Below are 18,444 nucleotides of genomic sequence, written 5' to 3' on the forward strand. Positions count from 1 at the left end.
AAATAAATGTCTGTTCACTAATTCATCATCATATACTATGAAGTAGCTTTGTGAATCTAGCATCTCTTTCACTGCTCCCCCTATGCAAACCTTCTTCTCCCAGCAAACTGGTCCCCTCACCTCCATGACTTTGCTAATGTTTGCTTCCTCTTAGTCAGGGGTTCTTTAATTCTTTTTGTGTCATGGACCCCTCTGGCAAGTCGGTGATGCATCTGAACCCCTTCTCCTCAGTGTTTAAGTGAATAAAGTATATAGGTTACAAATTAATAAAATAACATTATATGGGATTACAAAGTAAAACCAATGAGTTATCAAATATATGTGCATATATATATGTGTGTGTGTGGAGAGGGAGATGACAAGGGGGGAGAGAAAAGAAGAGGGGGACAGGAAGAGAGAGACAGATAGAGAAATAGAGGGGGGAGAAGGGAGAGGGAGAGAGATGCCCCTGTATCTGCTAATTCGGTTATCTGTGGATAACCACAGAAAAAAAAATTAAAATTTGAAAACTCCAAAACAAATTATAAAAGTATTTCATTAGTTTTAAATCACCAGCTAAGTGAGTAAAGGCTGGCCCAGGGTGCAGTTCACCAGCCCAGCACGTGATGCATTTCCCTTTGTCCCCCTACCCACACTTCATTTGAAATTAAATCTTTAGATTTGCCGCTGATAGTATTCCTTGTAGCCTTGTGTTTAATGCAGTCTTTAAGTACTATAATAATGGCACCAAAGCACAAGCATAGCGGTCCTGGTGGTGCTGCAGTGCCCCTGTATCCGCTGATTTAGTAACCTGCTGATTGGTTGCCCATGGTTACCCGTGGCATTCGCTTACATCTGTGGTTTCAGCCATCCACAGGAGGTCTTGACTATCCCCCCCCCCCTCGTCCTCCTCCCACCCCAGGATACAGGGACCCTTTTCTATATTTAAAAATCAAGTGTGCAGACTCCCTGACATCTAGCCACAGACTAAGCTTAAGAATCTCTGCTCTGATGGGATTAGCTTCTTCTCTCTTCATCACATTTCCAAATCCATGCAATCCATCAAGCACTGTTCAAGACTCTTCCCAGATTGCTCCAGCCTACAACCCTTCCTGCTACCCACTGACTCCCAGAACCTAGAGACGATACATCACTCATTTGACAACTAATCATTCTATTAATTACTTAAAATCCCACACATTTGTGCCTTGATTCTTTCACTAGGCTTCAAAGTCCTCGAAGGCAGAGAAAATGTCAACATCGCCATATCCAGCCCACCCACCTCGCCCACTTTGGGAGACCTCAAACAACAGGTCCATTGGCCTTCCCAGGACGTTATGCTCTGCCAGAGATAAGAAGACCATAGGGATGGCAGGTAATTGCATGAACTTAGAATCTAGCGGCGTCCCTGACCTGTAGAGCTGGCCGCCCTCCTTTCCAGAAGAATTATGTTGCCCTTCCTCATCATCATCGGTACTGTTAGACTTGGACCGTGTCTTTGATGTTTTCTGTTGGAGAAATCACAGAAGACTTGTCATACATCTCCGCAACAGTCACAGAATGGAGTGAAAGGCATGCTAATTGCTGAACTGAGAGAGGGGTGGGGTGGGGAGAGAAACAAAGACTTGGCCAGAGGACAGGAACTATTTGCCCCTTTATTTTTGTAATCACTCTCCCATGGCACGGTGCCTGGTACGCATTAGGAACTTAAATGTTGGCTGGACTGAATCAAACACTAAGTGCCTTTCTCAATTGTTTTTCCCCTTTCTGGTCCCTCAAAAACACCTAGAGGCTGTGGATTGGAGGTCTCCGGTATTACCCATATGTATAAACCTGCAGCTGAAGGTAACATGGTGCTAGATTTGCCACCTCAAGGAGGAATTGTATCCTTCACCTGGCTTCCTTCTAGGATTTGAGAAGGTAAGTTAGCATGTAGTAGGATTTGATAAATAACTATTGGTTGCTCAATTGGCTAAATGATCTTCCCCCAAAAAGTTCTCAGAGGAAGAACAGGCTAGATTTGAGCTTGGATTGAGCTAGATTTGAAACTTGGCTTTGTTATTTAGTATGAATGCACTTAGGCAGGTAGGTGGCACAAGGGATAAATTCAGGAAAACCTGAGCTCAAATCCTATCCTAGATGTTTGATATCTGATTATGATAGCAATGAAAGTTTTTTTTTTTGCTCTCTCAGCCTCAGTTTCCTCTTCTGTAAAAAAGAGATGATAATAATAGCCTCTACCTTTTCAGGGTTTTTTTGAGAGCCAAATAATGTTTGTAAAGTGCTCAGCATAGTACATACTACATAGCAGGTGCTTATTAAATGCTTATTCCTTTCCTCCCTCTCTGGACCTCAGTTTTCTCACCTTTAATCTGCGGGCACTGAACGATATGGATTTTAAGAACTTTTCTAGTTCTAAATCAATGGTCTTATAATCTAAAAATCTAAGACAAGAAGATGAGGTGACAGGACTGGGGTGAGCGGGGAAGAGGGAAGAAGGGGGGAACCTCCTCAACCAAAGCAAGGAGCACAGGAGAGCCCCAGAAGCAGCAGGGGCCAGACAGATAAGGCACTAACAATTGGAAATGATCCTGAGCAGAGACTACTCCACACTGATAAAGAAATGATTCCCTTTTAGGACAGCAGCGTTACTTCCTAATTCCACAGGAGCTTTAATTAATAATCCCTCCATTTGCTGCCAAGGCTATATAATTATGTTCTGTGACCCTGATACCGAGTATCCGAGTTAATGAAAACTCTCCTGGCATGTGGGTTGTGGTTTTGGGACAGAAGTATTATTATTAATCCAAAATTCCTCGTCTTCTAAGCCCTCGTTTATTCATATAGTTCAAAATTCCAGCTTTCTGTTCATTAAAGCCATCGCCAAATACCTGTTTTTAAGCACTGTTTCTCATTAGAGTGACCGGTTACAGTAATTAAATGAAGTATTCTCCAGCGTCCCTGTGAAACAACTAATTAGAGGTGATGAGGATGTTTGGAAGGCCTTCTTGGTCCATTATTTCTGTCTGCTATCTCCCTAGGGGAGGGGAGGACCACATTCAATATTCCTTCATGCAAAAGGAACAGGGCTTACATAACTGAAGCCAGCGAAACAGGATCTGCAAAGCTTACCGCCCGCTTCATCTTCTGAAGCGAATTAGGAAGATGGAGGAAATAATTTGGCCTCCCCAAGAATACGTCGAATTTTTTTTTAATGGTGGCAAGTTTCTAAAATGTCACCAATTAATTGCTAATTGAACGAGAAAGAATGGAAGGGGAGAGATGTAGACGTTAGGCTAAATCACATTGCTGTTAGGTCCCTGTACAGTCACTGGTGCACCGAGGGTTGATCCTCGCAGGCCAACCCTAATTGGGCCCAGTGCACAGCCTTCTTCCTAAAAACTGATGATAGCTAGAGGGGCTTCATGCCTCTCTCATGGCCCACTATTGGTGTCTTCATTGCCTCAGCCGTCCAAAGGCACAGTCGAGTTTAGGGCTGGGTAAGGCAGGACAAGTTTTCTTCTGATTTTGTTTTGGGTTTCCTTTGTACAGAGTTCTCCTCAAGGACTCATTTCTGTCACCAGAAAAAAAAGCCAATAGATTTAGAGCTCATTAGAGACCATTTCAGCCAACCCTCTCATTTTATAAACGAGGAAGCTGAGCCCCAGGAGGGTAAAAGACTCACCCAGAGTCAAATGGCTCTAAGTGGTAGAATCCAGCTGTTCCCTTGGGTTCTCTAGCTACAAATCTAGAACTGGACCCATGCACAGCTTCCCTCTCTGCCATTATAGCATCTGTTGGGTCCTCACATGCTCAGGATGCCCTTGTAAAGCCAAGGTTAACTTTTAGACCTTGACTTCTACAATACTGGCCATGCACGGTGGTTACCCGCTACAAAACGGGTGTGAAGAATTGCCAGCACAATTTGGTCTATGAATGGCGGCTACATGTATTTTTAGCGGCACACACTGTCCGACTGACCTTTAAGACATGCTGTCTTCATTCCCTTCCCTCCTGGTAGCAGAGAGCAAGCATCCATCCATCTAGATTTATTTTCATAGCCCCCAAAGCATATGGGGCTGGGATAACTGGTCTCAAGGGCTCCAGAAAAGAGGATGCCAATTCTGAATCAAAATGCTTCCCACCCTCATTTAGAGCTTTATCCATTTTTAAGAGGTCAGCTCAGATGTTGCCTCCTATTAGAGAACTTTCCTGACCTCTCCAGCTCCTAATGCCAACACCCCATGGAATCACCTTGCATTAATTGTGTGTAATGAGAGGCAGTATGGTAGGAATAGAGAGCCAACCTGGATTCAAGTACTGCCTGACATTCCTGGCTGTGGGATCCTGAGTATGTCATGTATCTAGAAATCAAAGACTATAACATGCAGAGGAGGTACCAATTTCTCTTAGTAAAGGGTGTTTCCATACCAGAAGGGTTCCCTTTACCAATGAATCAAGGTCCAAGCTTTATCCCTTGTATATGCTGATTTGTAGACAGTCCCTTGATAGAATATAAGTTCTTTGGACAAAGGGACTGCTTTGCTTTTGTCTTTAGAGCCCCTGGCACATAGTAGGCATTTAACAATGGTGGATTGAGTGATGGATTGAGGAGAAAGCTCAGTTACAGGAATGGCAGTATTTTTACGTAACCTCTAACTTATCCAGAGAGCTTATGGGTTGATAGGAACTGCAATGATTGAATTCAGCTCCATAAAAGTACTGAATCTGGAATCAAAGCACCTGGGTTCAAATCCCACCTCTGTCATTTAGAACCCGTAACCTTGGACAAGTGACTTAATCTCTACATGTCTCCATTTCATCATCACTAAAAGAAGGAGGAAGGTCTCTAAAATCCCTCCCAGCTCTTCAACAATGGTGTGATTCCTCAGCACCTCAAGGATCTGGAAATACATCCAGGGGAGTGTTCCCCCCACTAACATCGATTACAATCCCTTTGTCCTTTAGGAGATGCCCTGTAGAGCCTCTGTGGGTCAGAGACTCTCTGACTCTGTAGCCAGTCTGGGGAGTAACCGTTCCAAAGTTGGTCCTTGGAGAACAATCGCTTATTTTATCATGAAGACCTTAAATGAACTCTTTATTACTTGGTAGAAATTGGAACTCCAGTGTGCTTAGAAAGGAGTGGGGTACCTCAGTCTGAAATAAGGGCAGGGACAAAACTCCAATTAAATGTCTTAGTTATTGTTGCTGTTTGAAAGAGAAACCAAAAGAACTCCTGTGTGTGTAAATACACAAATACACAGACACACGCAAACACATTCATGCACATCCAGCGCAATATGGTCTATGAATGTCAACATGTGTCTTTAGTAACAATCTACAATGTCCTACTGGTCTTTCAAACACCAACGACCAAAGGACCATCTGGATGCAGCCATTCCTTTGTTGTTGGTTTAGAATTGAACATAATAAGCCTTCCCTCCTCCCATCATCCTCCCAGGGCCCATGCCAAATGACTAGCAGTAGACCTAGAACTAAAACCTGGCAAAGAGGAGTTAGCCATGTGACTCAGGGAACAGTGCCAGACTTGGAGGCAGAAAGACCTGAGTTCAAATCTAAGCTCAGATACTTACTAGCTTTGTGACCCTGGGCAAGTCACTTTAACTTCTGTTTGCCTCAGTTTCCTCATCTGTACAATGATGATAGTAATAACAGCCTACCTCCTAAGATTGTGAGTATAAAATGAGATACAGTACTTCAAATATCTTAAAGTGCTATATATAGAGATGCTTGCTATTGTCGTTATGAATTGAAGGACCAGAGAAGGGAGTTCATTTATCTAATTCCACAGCTGATGAATGGCAGAGTAGGAAGGTTCCAAGCCAGCATTCTAGCACTAGGCCATACTGCCTATAGGATCATGAGTGGATTCCCAACTGGTCATTAAAATTAATTACCATTAAACTTGTCAACATACACATTGGTCATTCTTTTTTCATACCTTATATTTTCCAAAATTGCTCATGAGGGAACGTCCATGAGATTTCCTTCCACTTTCTTTCACCTCTGGATTCTAAATAAACAGAAAGACACCAAGAACAAGCTTTCAGATCCACTTTACAAGCCAAGAAAGGAGGCTTATCTCATTTGGTTTGGAAGAACTTGCCCCCGCCCAAAGGAAATTCTGCTGCCTCAGGAAGGGCAGATGGGACTGAAATGGGCTGCTTATCAATCAAACAAAATCTTCCACACTCAGGAAAGCAATGCCTTTGGACCCATTTGCCATTGGAAGAGATCAGTTTCACCAACACTGCCATTATTTGGGCTACTTTAAGAACTTAAATTCAAACTCCTTCATAGATAGTCCTGCTTCCTCTCCCAGTTTCGCGTTTCTATGTGATTTGAGTGATTGTCAAACCTCTCTCTCCAGCCCAAACCTTTCTCCTGAGCTCCATGCCCATATCTCATTCATTCTTTATCCATTCCTCCCAGGTCCCATTGTAACTTCATATTCAATAGTCCTGAAAGCCAAATCTTATCTTCTAGCCTAAGCCAGCTTCCCTGGACCCCCCTATTTATTGTCACAATTATCTCTTCTGGGATCTTGGAGATCTATTTGGTTGCTCCTTTCCCATCAGCTTCCAGATTCAATCTGGTGCCAAGTCCTCTCAAATCTTCTGACATAGCATCCTTTACATCCTCCCTTACCTCTCCATTCCCACCCTATGCTGGACCCCATCATGTCCAAACTGGGCCATTACAATAGTTTCTGGGCCTTCAGTCTGACCCCTCCACTCTTTTACATATTATAACCTTGTTAGTCATCCTCAAACACCTATTTGTCCATTTTACAGCCCTGATCAAAAGCCCTCAAAAGTTCTTTGCTTTCCATAGAATAAGGTCCATTTTCCTTGGTCTGGTGTTCAAGGCCCTCCACAGTATAACCCAACCAAGCTTCTTTTTACCACCATCATTCCCCATAATGAACCCACTAGTCTAGTCAAGTTGGTCTCTCATTATCTCCCAGAACATAAAGTATGGCTCATACCTTTATATTTTTGCTCATGCTGCTCCCCCTAATGGGAAAGTTCTCCTCCATCCCCCTAAGCTATCTAGAGTCTAAGCTTCCTTTGTCCTTCCCACATGAAGCCTTTCTGCACTACTCCGGGCCACAGAGAATAACAGGCTCGCCAAATCTCAGAGTTGGAAAAGCACCCATTTTAACTATATGGAGATCCCCTCTACAATAACCCCAACAAGTGGTCAGCCAGTCTCTGTTTGAAGGCCTCTGGAGAGAGGGCAAGCTTTTGCAGAAAGACTCTTCTATATATGAACCATTCTTTTTGGTAGTAATTTATTTTCTCTTTTCTTTCTCTATCAGCTGAAGAGTACAGGGGAACCAGGCTCTGGGATCTCAGGTCCTGGGGTCAGAAACTTCCAATTATCTTATGACTTCAGACAAGTTATTTAACCATACATATATACACACCAGCTCAGTTTTGTCATCTCATCAAAATGAGGGGGTTGGACAAGATAGTCTCTGATGCCCCTTCCACCAGCTCAGGATCAATGATCATATGATATCAAGTCTCTCCTCTGTCCCTTTGTCTCTCTTGTCTCACCTCTCTCTCTCTGTCTTTCTCTCCTCTATGTCTCTCAGTTTCTCTTTGTCTCAGTCTTTGCCCATCACTCTTTCTCCTTTCTGTCTCTGCCCCTTTCTCCCCTCCCTCCCTCTTTCACACACAGAAACACACACACACACACACACACACACACACACACACCATTCCCCTCAATGACATCCAGCAATAGCAGTTTGTTTCACTTAATTCAGAAGAGTAGATGTTTGAAGTGCTCTCTTTTTCTGGCCTGTCACTAAGCAATTCTAAGATTCCATTGAAGGAGGCAGGTTAGCAAGAAATGCAACTTGGGCACACACAGCTTTCACTGTCTCTTACAGGTAGCTACAGACTAATTAAGAAGAGCAGGCTCCTAGATCCCTTGACAGGCAGAAACAGACAATTGAAGAGGCTGTACTTTATGAACAATGGCAACCTTTACTCTTAGGACAGCTCTTAGAACCCAGCTCTAGGGAAAAGGCTGGAATGAGCACCCAGGAGGAGCCAGGATGCCAAGCCTGCCAACAGTGTAGTGACAAGGAGCCTAGAGCAGATCCAGTCATCCTAGACCACTGCCAGACTCCGCCGTGGGTAAGCTCCCACAATTTGCTGTTATTCAGCTCTCCTTTGGGATGGATTCTGTAGGGTCATTTTGGCATGGCCACTCTGGCATGACCCAGTTTCCTACCCTGGATCATAGGCACCTCTTTCTGCCTGAAGAGTAAAAGGAAAACAAAAAGTATCACAGAATCCAAGCAGCTCCTCTGTCCATTCCTTCAGGTACATCTTTTGTTTTGGGGGATGAGCAGAGCCAAAGAGCACAGTAGACCTAGAGTTTTCTCTGGTCTCCTTCAGGGCTCATAAATCCCTAGTGATTTTCTTTTCTGTCATTCCAAATAAATGTCTGGATAACAAATGTGTTACACCATTTCAATCTCCTTTTAGCCTTAGGCCACAGGCTAGAGGGATGATCCAATAGAGGTGAAGGATCCAGGTCAAGCATTAGAATGGGGAACGGGAGGCAGTTTGCTGAAATGGATAAGGATAAATTCCATGATGGTCCCAGTCTAGAGGTCCCCCAGATAGTCCTTTTCCTAGAAGGTTCAGTCCCAGAATCCTATCCCCATTCCCCCCCCATAAAATATAACAGGAAGGTTCTGGACTGGTCAATGTCAATCCCTTCCCCAGAGGCAAGTCTAAATGTAAAGGCTTAATATGTTTAATAAGGCAGGGGTGGTGGCAGTCAGATGCTGGTCCAGCAGATATCTTGAGGCCCAATGATCTGATGAGCTTCCTGGATTGTTGTGGGACTAAGAGGTCAAGAAGATGCAAGGATAGAAACCCTATGTTTGAGGGCTGCAAGGGGGACTCAGTGGATAGAGAGTTAGGCTTAGAGACAGGAAGTCCTGGGTTCAAATCTGGTCTCAGACACTTCCTAGCCATGTGACCCTGGAGTCATTTAACTCCCAATTGCCTAGCTCTTCAGTTCTTCTTGGAACCAATACACAGGATGCATTATAAGACATAAGGTAAGGTTTTAGGAAAAAAAAAAAGAAAGAAACCTTATGTTAATCTCCTTCTCTGCTCAAAGTATCCCGTTGGCTTTAAGAGGAATAGAGTGAGAAGGCCACAAGCCTTCCAGGTGCCACACTCGCCATTTCAATCCCATAAAGACCTTGGAATAAATAGCTGGCTCCTCTGATCTGGAAAGCTCTTCCTCCTCCCATAATCCCTCCCTTCCTTTTAAGCACAGCTCAGATGTAATCTTTTATAGGAAGCTTTGTGATCCCTCCAGTTCCAAGTGTGTTCTGAAATTTCCTTTTTACTTATCCATGTATGTGTATTAGCGCCCACCCTATAGGATGTAAGCCCAATGGCAGAGCCTGGCTTTGTCCCTTGGTCTCCCCAAGTACAGTAGGTCTAGTAGGAACTTTTTTGGGTTTTTTTTTTAATTTTATTTAATTAGCTAATTTAGAATACTTTTTCATGGTTACAAGAGGCATGTTCTTTCCCTCTCCTTCCCCCCAAACCCCTCCCGTACTGACACGCATTTCCTCTGGGTTTTACATGTGTCATTGATCAAGAACTATTTCCATATTAATATTTTCATGAGGGTGATCATTTAGAATCTAGTAGGAACTTTTTAAATGTTTGTTGAATTCAACCAAATTGAAACAATGCTGGTGTCCCCCTCCACCCCGAGTCTCTCGCCAAGGAAATGCTCTCAAACCTGCACTGTGGAACACAAGGGGTCTCAAGTTTTCTCTCCCCCTCTGGATGTCACCAAGGAATAGAGGCAGACTCAAGCAATGCACCACCTACAGAGCTTTGCCTTGATCACCTACAGGGCCAACCAGCATACCCCAGGCAACTGTCTATTTTCCAGGAGGACCAGAGAAATCATAAAACCCTGCTTCTTCCATATTGGATTATGGGTTCAGTGTATTCAAGCCTGAAGACATCTCAGAAGCCCTTTATTCCAATCTCCACATTTTATAGACGAGGAAATTGGAGCCCAGAAAACTTAAATGATTTGCCAAAAATCCCAAAGGGCAAAGTGGCTGAGCCAGGATTTGACCCTAGGTTTCTTGACTCCAAAGTTAGCAGTCTAAACCATACTCTGGATTCAAAAGCAACACTTCATATTTTTCCAAAAAATCTGTTTTTAAATTGGTGGGAGTGGGGGGGTGGAAAAGGATACTTAGGTGTTTTGAAAAAGGATCAGATTCAACAAAAGAAAAAGAAAATTCATCTCAAATTCAAACATGTACATTAAGAAAATGAGGGGGCTTTGTTGGTGGTGGTGATGGTATATTTACATATTCATCTATTGACAGATGACAGATCCCAGAAGGAATTTCCCATACCTGCTTCAGATGCATATTTAAGCCTTCGTGCGTAGCTTTCAGCAGAGCTCTCACAGTGAAACTGTCAGGGTCTTCTTTGTCTCTGATTTGAGATTCTTTTAATAGGGATTCCAGTTTTTTCCTGATGAAAGATTCCACTTGGTGATCAGTTGTTCCGTTATTCTGAAGAGTCAAGGAAGATCAATAGAATTAGTGGCTTCCTGACCAGTGCTGGGAGCCAGCCGAAGCTTCTCAGTGCCAAATACTTCTCACAAAGACATGTTATATCACCTTCATTACAAGGCTTCAAGTTTGCATTTTAATGCTTTGGGGAAAGGAGAATAAATGAGATCTGTGGAGAGAGAGAGTCCCTACGGGGTTCTGATAGGCTAGACAAGTGCCTTTAGTGATTTGCAAAGCTAAGCAAATGGATGGGATACGTTATTTTCAAAGCATGTTTTCTTCATGGGGAGGTACAGAATTGGTTAGGAGTCTGGGATTGAGGTGGAATGGGTAAGCCAACTCTTCTGAGTTGGAGTTCTTGCTCTGTTCTAGATACATTGTATGCCTACAGTGGACTGGAAGGAAGACCACTGGATGAGACCCAAGGGGACTGGGGATGGAGGCTGAGAATCTCAGCATTGTAGAGTTGGAAGGGACCTCAGTGATCATCTAAGAAGGAACCTTAGTGATCGACCAGAAAAGGACCTCAGTGATCATCTAGGCTAGTGGCTGTCATACTGTTTGTTTTCAGGAACACTTTACACTCAAAAATCATTGAGGACCCTCCTCCAAAAAGCCTTTGTATATTTGGGCTATATCTACTGAGATTTACCATATTAGAAATGAAAATATCTTAGTATTATTATGAAAATAGTTTTGATCTCATAGTCCCCTCTGAAGGCTCTCAGGGACTCCCAGAGGCCCCCAAACTACACTTTGAAAACCATTGATCTAGTCTAGTCTATACTCAAAAGGAATTTTTACTAGATTCTGTTTAGATAGTGATCATCCAATCTCTGTTGAAGACCTCCAATGGAGACCTCTTGAGTCATTCCATTCTACCTTCAGCCACCTTTTATTGTTAGCTGTTTTTTCTAATATCAAATTTAAATTTGCCATTTTCCAACTTCTACCCATTACTATGTTTCCATCCTTGTGGTCTAATTAATACATTTTACACCACTAAGGTCTTTTCCTGCTCTGACTTTCACACCACACTGCCCCAGTATTGTTCCTTCCCATGGCCCAAAACAGTTTCTGAACTGTGAATATTGAAATTTCTCAGACTTGTGAATGTTAAAAGATTCTCAGACTCTCCCTTAGAACATTTGGTTAAGACCATTCCCCGTTTTAAACAATGAAGGTACTTGATCAGGAATGTGAGAACTCTGACCTTATTCCACACATACTTAAACATACTTTAGGGGAAGATAAAGTTGTAAACTCTTTTCCTGAACAATGAAAAGTACTTAAACCCATACTTATAATAAGGGGAAAAGTTCTTAAGCTAACTACCTATAAAGGTCAAGCAACTTGTGAATTTACAAGGAACAAAGAGCTGAGAAACTTACTCAGAGCTTTCCTGGTGTGAATTAATCAAAAATCCACACCTTTTTAGGTGTGGACTAAGAATCGTCTGTCCTTTGAAAAACGTCTACTGTGATTGGTAGATGTAAGAATTTAGGGGAGGCGACAAAGGAGAAAATGCCCTTTAAAAGGAGATGAAAAGTTCTCTCTGGAAACAGTCAGCTGGGAAAAGGCTGCCTTGAAGGGTCTCTCTCAAGACTCTCTCGGAGACATGGAGATTCAGGATTGAGCTGGTGAAGTCAGCTGAGATGGAGCTGGCCTGGTGTCACTAGAATCCTTGAATGGACAGATCTTGTGGTGAGTGATTAAAGACTGACTGATCTCTCTATTAAGACTCAGGTCTAGGCCATGTTGGCTTAAGGCCCTTCATACTTATTCCTTTCTTACTCTTTCTCTCTTTCTTTAATTCCTCATTGTATTATTAATTAAAGTCTCTATAAAACCCAGTTGACTTGGGTATATTCATAATTTGGGAATATTTCCCTGGTGACCACCTTATATTTGATTTTAAACAAGACACTGTAGTGAAAACATATTTTCTGCAGTCACAATTTACTCACCCACTCTTATATCTATCACAATTTAAGTCTTCCACTATTTTAATCACTACAGTTTAATACCTCAACCATTTTAACTATTACAGTTTATGGCATCCACTCTTTTAAATGCCACAGAACCCATTGGGGGAAGACCCATCACCACTTCCTCTCCTTACTCTTTGAATTTCCATGTGGCTTAGATGAGATGGAAATCAGCAACTATCACACCTTTTCCAGTGATAGGACACCAGAACTTACCTTTTGCCCCACGTCTATAATCTATAGTCCTTAGGTTCTCTGGTCCTTGCCACCTAATGTGCTACAGGATCCTTGCCATCTGCCTTTCAGCTGAATTTCTTTGATGTTTTATGCCTCACCTCACCCCACCAAGTCTTCTCCTATAATACAACCCAGACAGTTCCTTCAAGCAATCCCCATATGACTTGGACTCAAGGCCCTTCACTAATCTAATTATCCTCCTCTGAATTTTCTATTCCTCAGTGTCCTGCTTAAACTGTAGAAACCAGAACTAAATTAAATATTCTAGTTATGTCCTACCTAAAGCAGAATATAATAGAACTATCATCTCTTTATGCCAGGAAGTTATACCTTCTGAATGTAGCTTGAGATCATGTTATGGCTCTCCTATTAATGCTAAAATCTTAGGAAAGTCACTAAAACTTCCTAGGGCTCAGTTTCTTCATCTGTAAAATGAAGAGTTGGCACTAGATGACCTCTAAAGTCCCCCCCTTAGCTCTAAATCCTATTGACTTAATATAAGTGTGCCTCATATCAATGCCATGCCAACTACAAAGCTGTTTGACAACAACATTACCTACACATTATAACCAGATACCACTTTAATGTCCTTAGTCTCCCTGATGGGATAACTCTTACCACACTCTAGTACAAGCCCCTTTTCTCACCTCCCATCTGATTAAAGCTCTCTTCACTAGTTTCCCTGCTTCTAGCCAACCCTATACTGCTGCCAATAGCATCTTTCTGAACTATAAGTCAAATTCTCTTGTTCAAGAAACCTCAATAGCACCATGTTACCTCTAGGATAAGATACAAATTCCTTTCTCTGGCATTTAAGGACCACGAGAATTCATCTCTAAATACCTTTCCAGTCTTATTTCACACTTTATGAGTTCTATATTCCTGCCAAACTACTTGCTACTATCTTAGGAGCCATCCCCAGTTTCTGAAATGTCCTCCCCCCTCAATTACATTTCACTAAATCCTTGTCTTTCTTCTGGGCTCAGCTTAGCTGACACTCTCTCCCTGTGGCTTTCCTCAACTCCCTCCATCATTAATTCTATCTCTTATTCTTCAAACTACTTTGTGTTTCTACATTTGGGTTGTAAACCTCCAGGAGAATGAAAACTCCTTGAAGGCAGGAAAATTCATTTTGGACTCTGTACCCTCTTCTAGGGTGATCAGGGGACATTTTTGGAGAAAATGGCATCTGAAACAGACTTTAAAGGTTTAGTAGAATTTCGGTAGACAGATATATCAGGACTGGGGGACCCAGAGGTAGGAAGGGGGGGGGGGGACAAAAACTCCATAAAGAATATTTTTTATATTATACTTATTTGATAAATATCTGTTAAAATTATGAGAAAAATGCCAGCACAACAAAACACTTGGCTCTAGAATGCAATTTGGAATTACTCAAATGAGTGACTAAAATGTCTATACCCTCTGACCCAAGATTCTCCTGAGAAGCATAAACCCCAAAGGGATCACCAATAAAAAGAAGGACTCCCTAGATAACAAAATGCTGCTCTGTTGCCAAAGAACTGGCAACAAAGTCAATGCCACTTGAGCAGGAGAAGGCTATAAACACACCGTGGTACTTGAAGGTAAGAAAGTATCTCAATGCTATAAGAAATGGCAAATGTCATGAATACAGAGAAGGAAGGAAAGCTATACATACACTAGTACAGACCGAGAGAACAACAGACCCAATGATTCCAAGCATGTCAACAGAAGAAAAAAAAAACAAGCTTAAAAAATTAAAAGTGCTGCAAGCTTGGCCACATAGATAACAAGAAAATGTTTCCTTCCAATACTCTGGGGGAGGGGGGGGGAGGGACTAAATCACTGCAGGTAATGGCAGCTTCTTCTCAAATGCTTTATATATTTTTTCTGGCTTTTGTTCTCTTCTTCCTCTTTTTCTTTTTTAATTCTTTGTTACAAGGGATGGCTCCTCAGAAGGGGAAAGGGAAGAGGATATAGAGGGAATCTAAACAATATGACAACAAAAGGTAAAAATCTGTTTTAAAGACAACAAAACAGTTTGCAAGGCTGGTGAGGAGCTAAAAAAACAAAGCTGTTTTGAAATGAAAATATCTCCCATTTCATCTATTTGAAAAATCTTTATGGAATGCCTATTGCGCCTAAAGCATCGTGAAGGGCAATCAATCGGACTTGGGGTTAAGGAGCCCTGGGCACAAACATCAACACTGCCAAAATGCCATTTATGAGCAGTCTGGCTTAGGAGCTCAGACACTGAAGACAGGACTTCTTGCTGGGATCATCAGGGGGGATTTTCAGGAGAAGGTAACATCTGAAATGGGCTTTGAAGGATAAGCAGGATTTTAGTAGGTAGAAACCAGTTGGGATTGGGAGCATTGTAGGATAGAAGGTAGAGCATAAACAAGCACCCAGAGGTGGGAAACTACAAAGATGGAGTAAAAGAGCCAGCCTAGACCGAGTGGGAGGAAGGTAGTTGGGTCAAGGCCATGGTGTGCCTTGAACACCAGTCCAGAGGGCTGACATTTTCCTTAACAGGTAACCTGGAAGCCTCTCTTGAAAAGCATCTGTGCAATATATATGATACTTGAGTAATGTAAGGTACTTAAATTATTCAAGATACTTAAAATACTTAGGATACTTAAAGACTTTATCACTGTTATGGCAGTAAGAAAGAGTATACATAGAAAGGGAGTATCTGGGCAGATGGCAACATAATCAAAGCAATGAGTACTTTAGGAAGATTAATCAAAGAAGAGTATGCAAAGTAGAGGCCAGAGACAAGAGGCAGTCAGGTGACTACAAAGTCCAGCCAACATGTCATTAGACACCACTGAAACAGCATTCCCTATACAATAAGTACTTAGTAAATGTTTGTTCAATCTGAATTGGATGAGGTTAGGGCACTGAGAAACAGAAAGGGACTGTGAAGGGAAAATCCATGGGACTTGGAAACTGAGTAAACAGGGAGAGGAGTGGAGCAGCCATAGATTGTTCCATGACATGATGAATAATTTATATTCATCACCAAAAAGTTCAAAGCACTTCAGATTTTTCTTTTCATCCTACTTCCATAACTTCATTATGCCTCTCACAACCTACGTGATGTACATGTCTGTGAGATTCTTTTTTTTCTAGATATGGAAGCTGGGATTTGGGTCATATGACTGTTTTAAGGTCAGGAATAGATCCAGGAAGAGAATTCTTGGTTTTCTAAGTGATGTATTTGATTGAGGGAGACTACAGACCATGCAACAAGTAAGAGATGGGGAGAGAGGGACAAAGATGGTCATCAAACCCCAATGCCAGCCTTGGAACCAATACTTAATACTGATTGGAAGGGATGGGTTTAGGGGAAAAAAATGCCTCTCTGCCTACAAAACTGGAATGAAAACATAGCTCAGGCCATTGTGGCGAAACAACACTCTATTAAGTAATTAACACTTTTCAAATAGAAAAGGACCATCATTATTCATGTCATATTTTGCAAATCCTGGAGCTTGTGGAGGAGATTATATTCCCTGCCCACCAATCCTCCTAATTGTATGTGGTTTATGAAAAAAGAGGACGACCCAATAATGAATGTCTGCTTTCATCTTATTAATGTAGGATTATTATTCTGCCCTAGAACTCAAACTCAAACTAGAGGAAGTTAGCCAGCCAAATATTTGATGGATGGCCAGCTGGGTAGCTGTGCCACAGACCACAGCTGAAATCCATGGATATCTATTTCTTGCTCTTTTGTTCCTGGGGCCGGTGAGAGCTTGGGGGAGGCTCTCCACTCAGTGAGGGGTGTTTGCACTCCATTGTAACGTGCCCTTCAATAGCTCCTGTCTGCCTGAAAAGGCCTTTCGGAGCCGAGACGTAAATCTAATCTCAGCATCTCTGCTGCACACACTAACATCTTGTTTCAGCTTCCAAACGAAGTTTCAGTTGCAAGAAAAAGATGCTGTTAGCAATGTAGGGTCTGGGCAGAGCCAGCAGCCACAGGACAGAGCGGGAAGGGGCTTGCCCTGGGAGAATGCACGAAGGCAGGTGATGGTCCACCTCTTTGGTTTGGCAGGAGCCTTTCTCTAGTCAGCCAACAGCTCAACAAGCCTTTAGGAAGTGTCCACTATATGCCAGGCACTCGGGAAACAAAAGATTTTACAACCTGGCCTGCTCCTGCCTTTCCAGTCCTCTTACATCTGACTACCCTATACAACATCTGCTCTTCAATCCAGTGGCACTGACCGGCTGGCAGTTCCTGAAACAAGACCCTCCATCTCTCAACTCCTGGTCTTTTCTCTGGCCTTCCTCCATGCCTGGAATGCTTTCACTCCTCTGCTCTGACCACTGACCACCTGGCTTCAGTTCCAACTAAAATCCCATCTTCTACAGAAAGCCTTCCTCCCTCTCTGTCTCTGTCTCTGACTGTCTGTCGGTCTCTCGCCTTTACCTTCTGTCTTCTATGATATATTTAATGATGAGAATGTCTCAAGTAGATTCCAGATCATGTAACAAGTAAGAGGTAGGGAGAGAGGGATAAAGATGATGTTCAAACCAGTTCCAAGGCAGAGATTAGTAAAGGCTTAGCAATTGGGGTTAAGTGTCAGATTTGAATCCAGGACTTCCCATCTCTAGGCCTTTGTCTCAATCCACTGAACCACTTAGCTTTCCCCCACTTCCCACTAACCTCTCAATTTTACTGCCTTCCCTCTGTTCATTATTTCCTATTTATCCCTTATATAGCTTGCTTTGTATATATTTATTTATATGCTGTACCCCCCATTAGATGGTAAGGTCCTGGAGGGCAAGGGACTATCTTGTTACTTTTTAGCACAGTGCCTGGCACATAGTAGATCCTTAATAACTATTATTTGAGAAAGTAAAAGAATTAAGCAGAAGCTCAGATTAAGTACTTACTATGAACCACCCTGGAATGAAACCAGTCTCTGCCCCAACACAGCTCAAGTTCTACTGGGGAAAGAACTCAAAAAGCCTATACAAGGGCAGGGAGCAAGAACCCCAAGGTAAAACATTGCCTCCATCTTCTCTGCAACTTCTGGTCTGTGGAAGGAGCCAAAAGCACTGAGAAGTCACAAGACCAGTATCTGTCTGAGGCACAACATGAATAGAAGTCTTCCTGGTCCTAAGGTCAGTTCTCTATCAACTAGGACACACTGCCTCTCCTGACAGGTGATGCAGTGAATAGAGTGCCTGGACTGGCGGCAGGAAAACTCATCTTCCTGATGATGATCTAGCCTCAGCCCATGTACTAGCTGTGTGACCCTGGGCAAGTCACCTAAACCTATTTGCCTGTTTCCTCATCTGCACAATGAGCCAGAGAAGGAAATGACAAATCATTCCGGTATCTCTGCCAAGGGGGCATGAAGAGTCAGCCATGACTGAAATGACTGAACAAGAACAAATACTTAAGGATTGAGAGGAGAGATGATGGGGATCCCAAAAAGGAGACTGAAAAGGAATGATTAGAGATATGACTCAGAAAGTTAATGGAAATGCAAAGAAAGCTAAGAGATTTAAGTAGTCCACTGGAGGAAAAGTGGTTGATAGGATTAAAAAGATATAGATGTAGGGCAGTTGGAAAGGAGAAAAGAAGGAAGGGATGAGGGGAGGGAGGGAGGAAGGAAGGAAAGAAGGAAGGAAGAA

The 18,444-nt window shown here is 42.5% G+C and overlaps 1 protein-coding gene across 1 annotated transcript in view; it reads right to left on the bottom strand.

The window, feature by feature from the left end:
- Window positions 1-18,444, bottom strand: part of PLCH1 (phospholipase C eta 1) — a 232,135-nt gene that overhangs the window by 21,192 nt on the left and 192,499 nt on the right. The window contains exons 11-13 of the mRNA XM_056808478.1: window positions 10,427-10,588; window positions 5,942-6,013; window positions 1,393-1,487 (exon numbers count right to left, since the gene is read on the bottom strand). Coding sequence (XP_056664456.1) covers window positions 1,393-1,487; window positions 5,942-6,013; window positions 10,427-10,588 — 329 coding nt within the window. The remainder of the gene's footprint in view (window positions 1-1,392; window positions 1,488-5,941; window positions 6,014-10,426; window positions 10,589-18,444) is intronic.

Source organism: Monodelphis domestica, chromosome 8 (genome assembly GCF_027887165.1).
Source record: "Monodelphis domestica isolate mMonDom1 chromosome 8, mMonDom1.pri, whole genome shotgun sequence".
NCBI classification, from domain to species: Eukaryota; Metazoa; Chordata; class Mammalia; order Didelphimorphia; family Didelphidae; genus Monodelphis; species Monodelphis domestica.